At 39.6% G+C, this 13,770-nt stretch overlaps 2 protein-coding genes and 1 pseudogene across 3 annotated transcripts; all 3 read right to left on the reverse strand.

Moving 5' to 3' along the window:
* Positions 1-276: 276 nt before the first annotated feature.
* LOC148723721 (uncharacterized) lies at positions 277-1,206 on the reverse strand. Its single transcript, XM_088734482.1, has 2 exons — positions 1,192-1,206; positions 277-723 (listed from the first exon to the last, which is right to left on the reverse strand). The coding sequence occupies exons 1-2, from the start codon at positions 1,204-1,206 to the stop codon at positions 277-279; spliced, it is 462 nt and encodes a 153-aa protein (XP_088590608.1).
* Positions 1,207-4,102: 2,896 nt separating this feature from the next.
* Positions 4,103-6,038, reverse strand: LOC148723722 (uncharacterized). Its single transcript, XM_088733524.1, has 4 exons — positions 5,943-6,038; positions 5,659-5,797; positions 4,736-4,886; positions 4,103-4,561 (listed from the first exon to the last, which is right to left on the reverse strand). Exons 1-4 carry the CDS (start codon positions 5,973-5,975, stop codon positions 4,513-4,515), a joined length of 372 nt encoding a protein of 123 aa, XP_088589650.1. The 5' UTR covers positions 5,976-6,038; the 3' UTR covers positions 4,103-4,512.
* Positions 6,039-6,289: 251 nt separating this feature from the next.
* On the reverse strand, positions 6,290-8,629 carry LOC148723723 (uncharacterized; annotated as a pseudogene). The gene is made up of 3 exons (XR_015991796.1): positions 7,605-8,629; positions 7,169-7,285; positions 6,290-6,918 (listed from the first exon to the last, which is right to left on the reverse strand). The product of XR_015991796.1 is annotated as an uncharacterized LOC148723723 (transcript).
* Between the last annotated feature and the right edge of the window lie 5,141 nt (positions 8,630-13,770).

Here is a 13,770-nt window from a genome sequence, read left to right on the forward strand (position 1 = left end):
GGTATACTTCTGGAGCTGAACTTATCCCAAACATGAGGCGCTTGTATTGGTAAAGACCACAATGTGTAGTGAACGTTGTGATGCTTCTGGAATCTGGATGGAGTTCTAACTGGTGGTAGCCCCATTTTAAATCCAGTTTACTGAATATGGTGCTCTGGTTGAGGCTTTGGAGCACTTCGTCCACTGTAGGTATGGGATAACGTTCTCTGATAATGGCTTCGTTAGCTCTGCGCATGTCTACACAAAGGCGTATTTCGTCATTCTACTTTGGGACTACTACAACTGGACTAACCCACGGGGTTGGCCCTCTACTGGTTCAATTATGTCCATGGCTATTAATTCTTCAATCTTCTCCTTAACCTTGTCTCGAAGACTAAATGGGGTACGCCTGACTGGTTGCGCCACTGGGGGTACATCTGGATTCACATACAACTTAACTTGGAAATCTTTCAACTTTCCCACACCCTCAAAGATCTCCTTGTAATCAGACATGATTGTCTCACTACATGTCACGGTGCAGATCTGGATTCCTAATTTCAACACTCCAAGCTTTATGGCAGTTTCTCTTCCAAGCAGTGCCGCCCCTTCGCCATTAATAACAACAAATTCAGCTTCGGCCTCTTTTCCCTCTACTCTCGCTTGTGCTGAGAATTTTCCTAGAACGTTCAGCGGCTGTTTACTGCCATATGTATAAAGCTTCTTATCACTCTTTCTCGACACACACTTAACGTATCAAACTTTTGGTTAGGATTTTGGCTGTACAATAAGTCAAGCTTTCGCTCCTTATATGTCCTTATCTATTGTTTGAAGGAAAAGGGTTTTTTGTTCGCAAGACAAAGGTTAGTAATCACCGGCGCGTAGCCAGCTCACCGAGCGCGAAATTTAAATTTCTTCGGAAGCGATTAGTGTTACAAACACAGCCTTTGTGGGGGAGGTTGTGGTAATGACTGTTGCAGCCTAGACACATCTAAAAGGGGTGGGGTGGGGAAGTTTGTGTCAAGAAGAGCGAGGTCTGGACGATAAGTAAGCGAAAACTTACGCATAATAGCTTTAATAAAACGACTCTGAAAGTTGATTGAAACTTTTCGGAAACTCGTGAACCATTACAACTGCAGCTTCTTCCTGAATTCAAACTCTCCTAGGCTAAATACAACTTATACATGTCATTTGATCTTTTTCGGGCCCATTCACGTTCCCAAAGCCCATTTCGCTTCTCTTAGCCTGAGCCGGCTAAGAGAAGCGAAAACGGCTATTGGGACGAGAATGTTTCTGGCCACGATACTACTCTTCCCAGTGGACCGCTGAACCCAACGAATTTTTTTACCGCTTTAAAAGTAATGTTGTGAAATCAAACACGTAGTACATTGAAATGCACTTGACTTTGACGTATTACGTGATGTTCATTTAAAAACGTTACTCTAGAGCTCAAGGTGGCAAAAAAATTCGTGGGTGTAGCAGTCTACTGAGAAGAGTAGTAGCGCTTTAGCAATCAAACTTGGAAGTTATTTGTATTTGAATAAAAACCGCTGGTTCACAGTCGAATCAGAAGTGTCTGTTAAGTCGGCGCGTTATCATGCTAAGAACTCTAACAGTGAAACAAAGTTTAAATCCTCCGCTTTTCCCTTTCGCTCATTTTCCTTAACTCCATTTCATAACGCGCAATATGAGTATAAAATTTGGCGCCAACTTAAGATACACGGAGGGCGGACAGTAAAAAATGATCCTAAAAATTACCTCTATTAATTAACTGCGTGCGTGCCGGCAGTTTAGATTCTTCAGCGCAATGAATATAAAAGAAAAAAAGTCCGCAAACCGAAGGGAACAAAGAAAGTGTGACTTCACACCTTTTTACGTATAAGTGACCTCACTTTTCCTTTGTCTTGCGCTCAAAACTTAGCACTCTAACAGTGAAACAAAGCTCTATCCCTCCGCTTTTTCCCCTTCCCTCATTTTCGTTAACGCCATTTAAAACCTGCCATGCGACTACAAAAGTTAAAAAGAGAACGTTTTTCTCTGCCTATTATTGTAGTGACCTGTTGTAGTCACACTCAAGCAACGTTTATAAATAGAGGGAGGCGGCAGCGGGCAGACTAATTAAGGGTATTCTTCTAAAGTTCAACAATAGCATAAAAAGGTTCGCAAACCCCATCCGCAGTCAGAAATTGCTTTCTACAGTTTGCGAATGAGCGTAACGCTAACACTATGAGTAAGTTTTACGAAGTCTCCAAAGTACTTGACAAGCGCGCAGATGCCGATAATCGTGTTCAGTTTCTTGTTCGCTGGCGCGGTTATGGGAAAAAGTACGACTCTTGGGTGGACGCCGAGGACACGAACGAGTACCTGAAGCAAGTGTTTCGCACTCGAAACCAAGGTAACCCTGGCTTGCTTCAGACCTTGAGCGTTCTTATCGCCGAAAAGTTGAAGATGAAGAAACCACCGTCAACAAGCATCGTGAGACGTGTCTCCCCAACTATGCCGATGGATCCCGAGACTTTCAGAGTTGTTCAGTGGGCTACCTTCAGCAACAAATCTTTTGCGAGCGACTAAATTTTCAGTGCCTGTTCAATAGCTTGACACGATAATGCCTGCTGGATGGTCATTAAATACTTTCAAAACTTCAACTACTTGTCGGTTCCAGTCCGGCCAGCCTGTTGAGTTAGCTCTATTAGAGCGAAGGAAAGTATTTTATGATCATTCCAGGTGTTTGCATTGTCAAGGCGGAAATGGTGCACCCGTCGCTTGTGAAGATGTGGTGCAGAGGATTGTTTACGGGTCAACTCTACTGAAGGTCTCATTCTACCGAGAGCGGAATAAAGAAGCCCAGAAGAAGCCCAAGGAGCGTACAAGGCTAACTTGGGCAAAACCCAGAGTCGTCAATAAGTAGAGTACAGTTCGGTGACTCACCGTTAGGTAGGTCCCGTAAATAAAAACGACTCCTTTAGGAGCCACCACACTACGAGAAAGAAATGACCAAATTGCAATAGAATGTGTTATTCTGTTCTTCCACCTTACTCTTTTGCAGCCACTTAGTAAAGAATTACTTCCCGCCTTGAATGAGGAAGCCGCGGGTTTGATTTCACCCTTAACGAGTTTCGCCCATAAAGCGTTTCGCCCAGACGTGTAGTGTGTATATGAAAGAACATTTTCCTTACCAACAGAGTGAAAGTCAATAACTTTTCATTTAACTTGGATGAATTGCCACATAAAAAGCAAATATTTCTACCATTTTAAATTCCTTTCAAATTTTTGTCTTGATTTGCCCACAATACATGTGTAAGAGATAACATTTTACATACTAGCACAGAAAAAGTCAATAACTTTTCATTTGGCCAGTTAACCGATAAAAGGCTAACATCTTATCAAAGTTGTTACCAACTTGTAATTAGGACCGCGCGTCTATTCGTAAACAACACTGGGTAATTATACATTGTTGCTTTTCGTATTTAAATTACGACTTCACTTTGGAAACAATGGAACAATAAATTGTGCCAACTTCGCACCTTTCCGAGTAAACTTCAGTTTTCTTTTCAAGTTAAAGGTGGAGATTTTTGTAAGACAGAATGTTTTTTTTGGTTAGAACTTTCAAACCGCACGCTTTGCAGGAGTCAGAAAAATTAACGCTTTCAACAGCTGGACTCTGAGTCAGATGGCCCGGGTTAAAATTCCTGGCTGGGGCTTGACGTTGTGTCCTTAAGCAAGACGCTTCACTCACATTGCTTTGTCTTCTCGGATAGGACTATAGCCGGAGGTCCCGTCTCCTGCACCTATCAATTAGTTAATTTCGGCAGGGGACGTTAAAGAACCCACGCCACGAGATTACTGCGATGTGGTTTGGCCTGGTTAGTGGGAATGGGGGGAGGGGGCATCTGTAAAATTTCTTTTAATTGTAAATTACAGTTAACAAACAAATACATGCACTGTTTTCAGTTTATAGAATGCAACTTTAAGCGATTCAACTCTACTTAGTGTCTAAGGGCCTGATTACATGAGCCGGGCTGGCCCGGTTAGCCGGGCTGATTTCTTTTGTTTTGGTGTTCGCCAAAGCGTGAAAACAAAAGAAATCAGCCCGGCTAAACGGGCCAGCCCGGCTCATGTAATCAGGCCCTAAGGTACAGAATTAGATATACAGTAATAACCTATAAGTTGATGAGTTATAAGATATTTATCAATCGAGAGTGTTTTATTTGAATGTTCAACAAGACTGAAGGAAGCAAAGAGGAAATGTCCCCTTTGCTGTAAAAAGATCAAACTTGTGGTAAAAAACTATTTCTAGTCGGTCAATGAGTGTGTAGTTCCATCTCCCTTGCAGAGGGAATATTTTAAGGTTCCCCACTCACTCTGGAAACTTGGTATTCCAACATATCACAGGTCTTCAGCCTTCTTCTGCCTCTTCATGGTGGTAAATTGAAATGGACCCTTCTGGATGACACTGCAGGGCTTCGTCTTCAGAGGAACTGTCTTCTTCAGTTTCTGGACTCTCTGATACTCTGTGGTAAGCTCTCTTCTTGCGCTTCAGTTTATTGCACCTGGCAAATAGTTGCCGGGTTTCTTGTTCCATGACCTGCAAAAATTTTTACAGATTCAGGAATGACTTTCATTTCATATATTTCTCTGTATCTGTCTACATGGAACATAACAGCTGTGCAAAGTAAATATTTCCTGCATGCTTAATGATCAACTTCTTACAAGCTGTGTGTAAGGCCTGTAATAAAACAATCTGTTGCCTAACACTTACTTGCACTGTATACTTTGAGTTCTTTCCACCCTTTTGAGAGCCCCTGTGGAATGTCTGTGATTACCAGTGGTTTTTTTTTCCACTGGTTGGCAGTTGAAGTTTATCAATGTGCCATGCATTTGGAGGAACTGGGGGACATGATAGACAAATGCTACGGTACAAAAGACATAAATACAAAGTAAGTTTAGGAGGGGACAAATGATAAACTCATTACCTCCATCTTTGGATTACCAACCTATTTCTGTTTGAATGGTGATTTGCATGCATTTCTAAAATAAGTACATAGACAGTTAGGAAAATATCACCTGGAGGAGTGAAATTTTAAAACTCAAAATTCTCAAACTTGGATAGAATGAAACTCTAGTGGAAATTTTACTCGGGCTTCCATAGAAAAACCAGAATCTTAAATGGCAAGTCGTTCTGGGGGGTCATGGTCACAGGCATTCCTTGCTTAAACTGTGGAAACTGGGGATGAGAGTGCAACAACTTCTGTTGTCATGTGCTCGCTCTTCGTAAACAACAAATGTACAGATGTTGTGTTTCGTGAAGACAGCGTGCAAAGATTTACAAACGCGCTTGCTGTTTGTGGTGGGTCCACGCTAAATAACTATAATGCCGAGACGAACACCTCACTTGTTGAAGAAATTAGAATGTTCGTGAACACAACTTCGAAGGTTATGCTAACAACAGCGAATTGGATTAGGATAGTGACAGAAGCAACTTGAGTAGTAAGGTTAAATATCTAAGCTTAGCTTTTCCGTTAAATATCCTGTTTCTGTTATTGGTTTTATTGGGTTCAATACATGTTTAGTATGATTTGGTATTTTGTACATAACCACTATAATTATTATATAAGCGATCATGAATGTTGGTTTGCTCTTCGCATGGAGTTGTAAGTGCTTAATAGAAGTGTATTTTCATACCATGAATGTATGGTGTGAAGTCATCATCGTAGAACAGTTCCATAAACAGCTTTCCCAAGTCTCTTGCATGGCCTTCAAAATTATTTGGATGGATGTAATCAGGGTGATCCTCTTCCACCTGTAGGGCCCTCATCAGTGTCTTGAATCCATAAATGTCACAAGAATGAATATAACCATTTTAAACCATAAAATCTTTTTTTGTATTTCTTGTTGTAACATTTTCATTGCTAAAAAGGGCTTAATACGGAGTGAGGGAGTAAATAGAGGAAATATGGTGAACTCACTCTCCACAGCTCACTGACTCCTTCTGCATCCATGTCCCCAACAGCTTCCTTTACTCTCAGGATGTCTACCTTCTCTAGTACAATTTGTAGTTGTTTACCATCCAGTGCTGTCCACTTTCTTTCATATTTCTCTGCCGCTGATTGAATTCCTCAAAAAATTTGAATTCTACCTTTATTGTACCCATCTCAGCAGTCAGCACTTCTTTACATCCTTTATTTACAACTGCTTCAATAACCTGAAAAATTAAAAAGAAAAAACATGATGAGAGGAAAATATGCAATTGTGTGTTGGTAATAATTATACTGAGTATGATCCCAAAAACACATCCTTAGCAACTCATTTATCTGATGAAACAGTCGTCCCATAATGCGTAGAAACATGTGGAGTGTATCGATAACAACAAACTGAAAAGGTATTTTCAGTGGTGGGGGCTGTTTGCAGCCTTTCCTACCATCGGTAGTGGACTTTTTTGCTAAGCATTCACAATCTGCTACATCTCTCTCGATTGGCCATTCCTCAACTAAAACAAGAAATTGAAAGTGAACTGTTTGTCTAAACTTGCACATTATACTTTAATGTTCTTTTGCCTATTTTGTGGATGGAATGGCACAAACAGTTAACATTAATGCAAGGTGAATGATTGTTGGTGTACAATGATTATTTGTGCTTTGTGAGTGGGTGGGCATATGGGTACATTTATTCAAATATCAACGAGTTTTTCTCATTCCATTCATGAATCTTGGTTTCTTTTGTATGCCACTGCATTTTTTTTTTTCAGTTTTTTTGCACTCCACTAATCTTTAATTGTTACAACCAGTAGTAATTGCTTTCAATTGATTAATTTTGTAAGCATACGTACCATCCAGGTCATTAATCTTGTCTTTGGTGCAAAAGCACCATATACAAAAAAATTTTGAACAAGCTGCATTCAGCCCATAAACAAGGGCCAACAACTTCCAGTCAGAACAGCAATACCTGTACATGAGGAAAATGTATCTATTTTTAGTAGAAGTTTAGTTATTATTACATACTAATGCAAATACTGCAATCTGATTGCCTGAGTTATTGCACGTGTATATTTAACCATTATTTACTAAAGTGAAGGTGAATAATGGTGGTTATTTACCAAAAGGAGGAAATTCATTGTTATGGCATGCACACTCGGCCTCATCAATTACAACAAAAGGGATTGGATTTTGCTAGGAATAGTTGTATAGCTACCCACCATTCAACATCGAAGTGTTCTCCATCAATCTCTAAACCCTCTGATTTTACTGTCTCAATTTCTTTGAACGTCTTGCCTAAACACTCCTTTAATTCCTCATAGTCCTCTTTCCCTATTCTAATCAGAAAACATTATTTTTAGAATATTATTATTGTTGAATGAAATTGTTTGGAAACAAAAAATGGATTTCATTATGATGATAGTGTTTTACAGAGTAAAATCTCTCTAGAAGTTCAGCAGATCAAGAACCTCCAGCCTGATCTTGTCTTGCTTTAACTTTAACCACAGATTTTTGTCAATCACTTTGGTGCTTGCACCCGAATCAATTAACATCGCAACTACAACTCCAACCACAGTCACATCTATTTTCTCAGGTGATGTAGCAGAATTCACAGTAAATGCATATTCATCTTCATCTCTCTCACTTCTCACATACCTGACTGACTTCTTTGTTTTCCTTTCTTTTGTCTTCTCTTCCCGCCTAGGTTTGGGAGGTTTGGCTGTTTTCGTTTTACACTGTGGACTGAAATGGTCAGCTCCTCCGCACTTATGGCAAGTTTTTCCTTTCGCGGGACACTCAGGGTCTCTTCCAAAATGTCCTACTTTTCCACATCTGTAACATGCTCACTTGGCAGACTCCTTTTCTTTGTCTTCTTGCTTGTCACGGACGAAATCCACGTCCTTTTTGCCTTCCATATTGTCCAGCTGTGACCGAACTCGCTCGTGATTTGCCGTCGAAAGTAACAACTCTAAGGTTAAGTGCTCACCCTTTTCCAGTAGTTTCTTCCGTAGTTCATGTGATTTACATCGCTGCAAGACTTGATCACGTATCTTGTTATCAGCTTGGTCGCCGTAGTCACAGTCTTTGACCACATGTCTCAATCGTGTAACAAACTGAGCCACGATTTCGTCGTCCTCTTGTTCCATGCTGCGAAACAGGTGATTTTGGTATGTCGAATTTACCTTTGGAATGAAATAATCGTTCAAAGCCTTCACCGCTTTTTCGTAATCTTTCGCCTCACCTGTGTCAGGTAACGTTTCGAAAATTTCCTGAACAGCTTCGCCGGCCGAATGAAGGAGTAAAGCTCTCCTCTGAATTTTATTATCCGCTTTATCCACTTGGATGAGTAAGCCTTTGCTATCGGCATAAACTGAGAAGCTTTTCAACCAACGCTGCCATCGCCTTCCCACGCTTGAAGGTTCACCATGTGGATCGAATGGTTTCACACTCGTTAAATCGTCTAGCTTTATTGACGCCATGTCTGGGCAGCTGCAACTTCTCTCCTCGTCGCCAGATGTCACGTTCTAAAGTCGATGGAAATGGATATACACGAATCTAATCTAATCATCTGCCATGCTACTTTACTGATTCAATCCTCTCTTACATCACCTTCTTACCTAGGTCATGTATGGCACACGAAGTGTACCTTGCAAACACTACAGTACCGTTTTCTGAATTTTAAACATAAACTTTGAAATAAAAGCTAGCGCTAAGAGGTCACGACGTTTCGACCTCACTGAGGTCATTTTCAAGTGAGTGAGTTATCCGAATCACCATAAATATGTTGAAGCAAGTTGAAGACGATAAAATGTGGCGAACGCTAAAATATGTGAAAAAGTGTAAACAATATCTTTTGAGGCCCATTTCCAACCGAGATGCCTTGCGCGCCCGGATCATTTTTCATATATGAAAAATACGCTATTTTCCTCGTAGTTGCCGAATCGCTTTGATATCTTCTTCCATCTTACTAATTAGGGCTTTCAAAGTGCCATCTTGAGTCACGTGCGAACAACAAACTATCGTAGTATCCATATCAGTAAATAGTTTTTAATTCTTACATGTATACACCTTTGCCATAATGGCGGAAAATCTGATGGAGGTCTGAGAGTGGTTATGAGTAATTTCACGAAAGCGAGGCCACCCGGGCAACACATGGCGACGCGACTATACAAACTCTCACAATTCCTCGAGCTTTTTAACCGAAAATGACATTCCTGGAGCTTCCTTAGGAGATAGAAATCTCTCGCAATTCAAGACTGAGGACTTGAGACTATGGTTGAAGGGCAGAGGTGACCCAGCGAAAGGTTTAAAGACAAAAGCAAGCTTGTGACAAGGCTAGTTTCGAGCACAAGATGCGTACTTCGAGGTGTTTTGATTGCTTGAGAAAATTGTCAATTGTGATTACTTACACTTAAATTGACCTAATTTCTTATACTTTAATACATCAAGAGCGGAAAGGTTAAAAACATCATTGATCCTGATCCCAATAATCTTTATTCTAAACGAAAACAACTGCGCTCGGCAAACAACACAAGTTCACACTCCGCCGCTAAACGACATGTTCCCGTCAAATTCTCTGAATCTAGTATGTGGAACTACTCACTTCAGAAGATGCCTCTGTTTACCAGAGCGGAATAAAACAATCATATAACACGCTCTGGGGTCTAGATAATTGTAGATTTCCATTAAAATAGCGTTGTTAGGAAACGAAGTGTAGCAGGACACAGCAAAATTGTCGGCGCGAAATCTTTCAATAGAAAAAGTCTACTTTTTAAACATTCATTCTTCTTTGAAATGCTTTCTATTTCTCTTTAGAGCTCTTCTATTCTCATTTCATACTGTTTCACAAGCGCGACAACACTCTGATCACTCTGAATGCATGCATCCTTCGACTCGACCAAATCGGTCTGAGTTTCGACGTCTTTTGTCTTTGCCTAATTTTCGACATTCTTTTCATTAGGTTCTACAGTTGTAATATGACTCTCTAGCTGTTCATTCGATTTATCATTTACGCTGCTTTCCGAGTGTGCACACCATGAATAAATCCCTGAATGATTGATGAGTAGTTGTTTTACTAGTGAATCTTTGAGGTGGAGGCTTTTTTCGCGCAGCGAAGTACGCCACTGAAATACCGAAGGTACAGCATTGGTTTGAAGGCATATTTTTTCCGCAATACTTTTCTTCAAGTCTTCCATTTTAAAATGGTGCGAGCAGACCATGGTTGAGTCCAAGACTTTGAAGCTTTTTCCTTCCTCTCGACGGATTGCATGAAGCCATTGCTTTCTCGCGAGTTTTACTTTGGGAAACTTGAAGTAGTTCAGTTCGACGCTTCCACAGGAGGCAAGCATTTTGGACTGAACTTCTCGGCTGATATGCTTGCTGGGTCAAAACCGATGACCGAGATCTTTTGCAAACATCTTTCCTTCCAACTCTCTAAGCTTTCGGCATGCTCAGAGAGCACTGGGATACCTTAAGATGAATGCCAGATACTTCTATCGCTTTTTTCTTTCTGGATATTCATGTAGTTGGCGAAATAATACGGCGATAAGAGAGAGGGCTTCACTATAGAAATCGACTAATTATTCATAAATTTGACACCCGAGGGACACCAACATGGCGGACGCTAACTTCAGCAAAGCTTGTGACGTCACCTGAAACCCAAGAATTAACTTGAGCCTTAGCTATATTAGTAGTCGATTCTTTGAGAAATAAAGCTTTTTGGATTGATTGATAAATTGTGCCAGAAACTTTTCGACAAGCGCTCACAAGTGTACAAATCCATGCCCGGGTGGCCTCGTCCCCATGCACTAGTCTTAGTTTTCACTCGGCCGCCGCCATTATGGCAAAGGTGTATGACGGCGAAAAACGTCATTTGAAAAGTTGATGCCGCCGAAGAAGCGGTCTAGAGGAAGGCCGAGTCTGCCCGGCTCGGCAAAGGTTTTTCGACTTCGAGAGTCTGTGTATGATTTATGGAGGGCAAGGAAAACAACCATGGGTTTCGGTAACACTACAGACAGTGCTTTTGCAGAAATGTTATTGCATTGTTCCTACGATGGAATTAGAGACTCCGGGGAGATTTTTTCGAGGTGAGAATAATTATTTGACTGATTTTTACTCGAGATCCTGAGATATGTATGTAAGCGATCTCATTTGTACAAGTCATTATTCTATAATTGAAATGCGTAAAGTAAATCCGTTTTGGCCAATATTGGTTATTTGTTTATATTTTATTTAGTCACTTAATCAACATCAAGTAAGTTTTGTACAAGTTTTATACACAGACTCGATCTATGATTTTTCAGTCGCAAATATTTAGCTGCAAATTTGTTTACTGTGTTCTTCACCAAATCTTTGTTTTTCTTTTTAATAGTGTTTGTGGATGACTATCAGAGTTCGCCATTTAACAATAGCGCGATTCCAAAACAAAAACAAACGACTGCAAAGGATCTCGGATGGAAATGGGCCTTTAAGAAAAGTACGAAATTTTTTAATTTCGAAGACATGTTTAGATGCTACGAACATCATCGTCAGTTACAGATTTGAAAAACCGTTAGGACTATATAACAACTAGGCGAAACATGCATAATTAATTATGATTAAGTGACAAAAACTACATATTTGAGTGAGTAACAAAGTGTTGGAAAGGATATAAAGCCTAAAGCGTAAGCGTCATGTTGACGTGATGAACTTGTTGGTTTAAATTAGGCTTTTCCAAGTTTATGTGCATAGCCTCCTTAAGTTTAAGTTAAAATTTAGTAGGGGCGAATCAAGGATTTCAAAACAATCCGCAGAGCGAGATTGACGACAACTTTCTGAGTTTTGTAAATGTTTCAAGATATGCGAGGACTTGTCTGAAGAGAGATGTTCACAATATACAATGGAAGAGAATAAAAGAATCAAGGAATAAAAGAATAAAATAATCGTAGCACGAATTGTTCTAAACAAATAGTTTGGCGCGAATTGAATCGCACTGTTTGTTTAGCGTTGGTTTCAGTTCTTTGATAAAACATATTTCAAAAACCAGACAGTCAAATTTGTTCTGACACTTCCTTAAGATTCGAAAACTCTACAAATGTAGTACAAAAACAGTTGGCTGACCTCAGTCGGAAGATCAACGTAGATATTAGCCCAGTTTATACAGGTAAAAAGATCAAGAATGAAATTAGAGTCAGGGAAGACAAACCGCCTCTGGTGAGTCAACAATGCGTGGTGTATTCATTTCAGTGTGGCCTGTGCAATGCAGGCTATGCCGGCTACACTTACACTTACAGCAACGAATTGAAGAACACATCAGTGTGGCCTGTGCAATGCAGGCTATGTCGGCTACACGTGACGACACTTACAGCAACGAATTGAAGAACACAAAGGATCGGCAATCGGACGCTACCTCAGAGAGCAGCACGACATGGAGCAAGAAGACATCACACAGAGTTTTCGAATCTTAAGGAAGTGTCAGAACAAATTTGACTGTCTTGCTTTTGAAATGTTTTTTTTTTATCAAAGAACTGAAATAAACGCTAAACAAACAGTGCGATACAATTCGCGCCAAACTATCTGTTTAGAACAATTCGTGCTACGATTATTTTATTATTTTATTCCTTGATTCTTTTATTCTCTTCTATTGTATATTAGATACAATGAATATCTGAAGTTCATATATCTATCGTGCATTATACGTACCATTGTATATTGTTTACACTTTTTCACATATTTTAGCGTTCGCCACATTTTATCGTCTTCAACTTGCTTCAACACATTTATGCTGATTTGGAAAACTTACTCACTTGAAAATGACCTCAGAGAGGTCGAAACGTCGTGACTTCTTAGCGCTAGCTTTTATTTCAAAGTCGACTTCTAAGAAACTACTTATTAAGATTTAAACATAAAGCCTCGCAATTTGCTGGTCGTAAATTACAGTAAACAACAATATAAGCAGGGATAATCTACCACACGAGTCTTGCAATTGCAAGAAAACCAACATTCCAAATTCCAATTCGATCTGGAACAGTGGACAAGAATAGCCACCCAGTGGATGTCCATTGTTAAATCATTATTTATTTATTTATTTATTTAATTTGTACGTCTACGAGCTTTGTTTTTTCGAACAGTTGATATCATTTCTGAGTGTTGAAATTCCCTAAAAGTATTGTTCAATAGAATGTTTTAATTTTAAAAACGCATACATTCAGAATTTTTAAAAATTTTAAATTAACCCAAATCTACACAATTTTCTATCGGTGAATTCTAGTAAACAACGATTTAAGGTGGCTCGTACCGGTTTTCATCTTTTTGATGGTTTGTAACTTTGAAAGAACACAACAGAAAGACTGACCAAGGCCAGTTGAACACTTTTACGGGGTTGAATTACATAATCATTGGTTATCCAAAAATAAGTGTCATTTCGTCACTAGCAGTTTCCATGGCAACGCTTTCATAGGCTTATTCAGACGTATTTTTTAGCTTGTATTCGAATGACATTAGATTTTGTTAGACATTTAAGAATAAACACTAGCGAGACAAACACACAACGTTTCGATGACTCCATGTCATCATTCTCAAGTGAGAAGGGAATAATTAACTATTCATTTTTATTCCCTTCTCACTTGAGAATGATGACATGGAGTCATCGAAACGTTGTGTGTTTGTCTCGCTAGTGTTTATTCTTAAATTTTTAGCTTGTGGCTCAAATAATTCGAAAACTAACCGGGTGACCCCCTGATTTTTTTCAGTGATTGCTTTTGGCACTTGAAAAGGAAAATGCACAAAGATTTTTAAAAAATTCTACGGAGCGGAATTTCAGAAAATCTACAAAAAGGTCAAT

Source organism: Stylophora pistillata, chromosome 9, assembly GCF_964205215.1.
Source record: "Stylophora pistillata chromosome 9, jaStyPist1.2, whole genome shotgun sequence".
NCBI classification, from domain to species: domain Eukaryota; kingdom Metazoa; phylum Cnidaria; class Anthozoa; order Scleractinia; family Pocilloporidae; genus Stylophora; species Stylophora pistillata.

Excerpts from the sequence above, each read along its gene's own strand:
- LOC148723722 (XM_088733524.1), bottom strand. The coding sequence starts at position 5,975 with ATGGATGCAGAAGGAGTCAGTGAGCTGTGGAGA. Across the intron at positions 5,798-5,942 it reads GAGTCAGTGAGCTGTGGAGA|ACACTGATGAGGGCCCTACA; the intron begins GTGAGTTCACCA and ends TATGGATTCAAG. Across the intron at positions 4,887-5,658 it reads CTTCACACCATACATTCATG|CATTTGTCTATCATGTCCCC; the intron begins GTATGAAAATAC and ends TTTGTACCGTAG.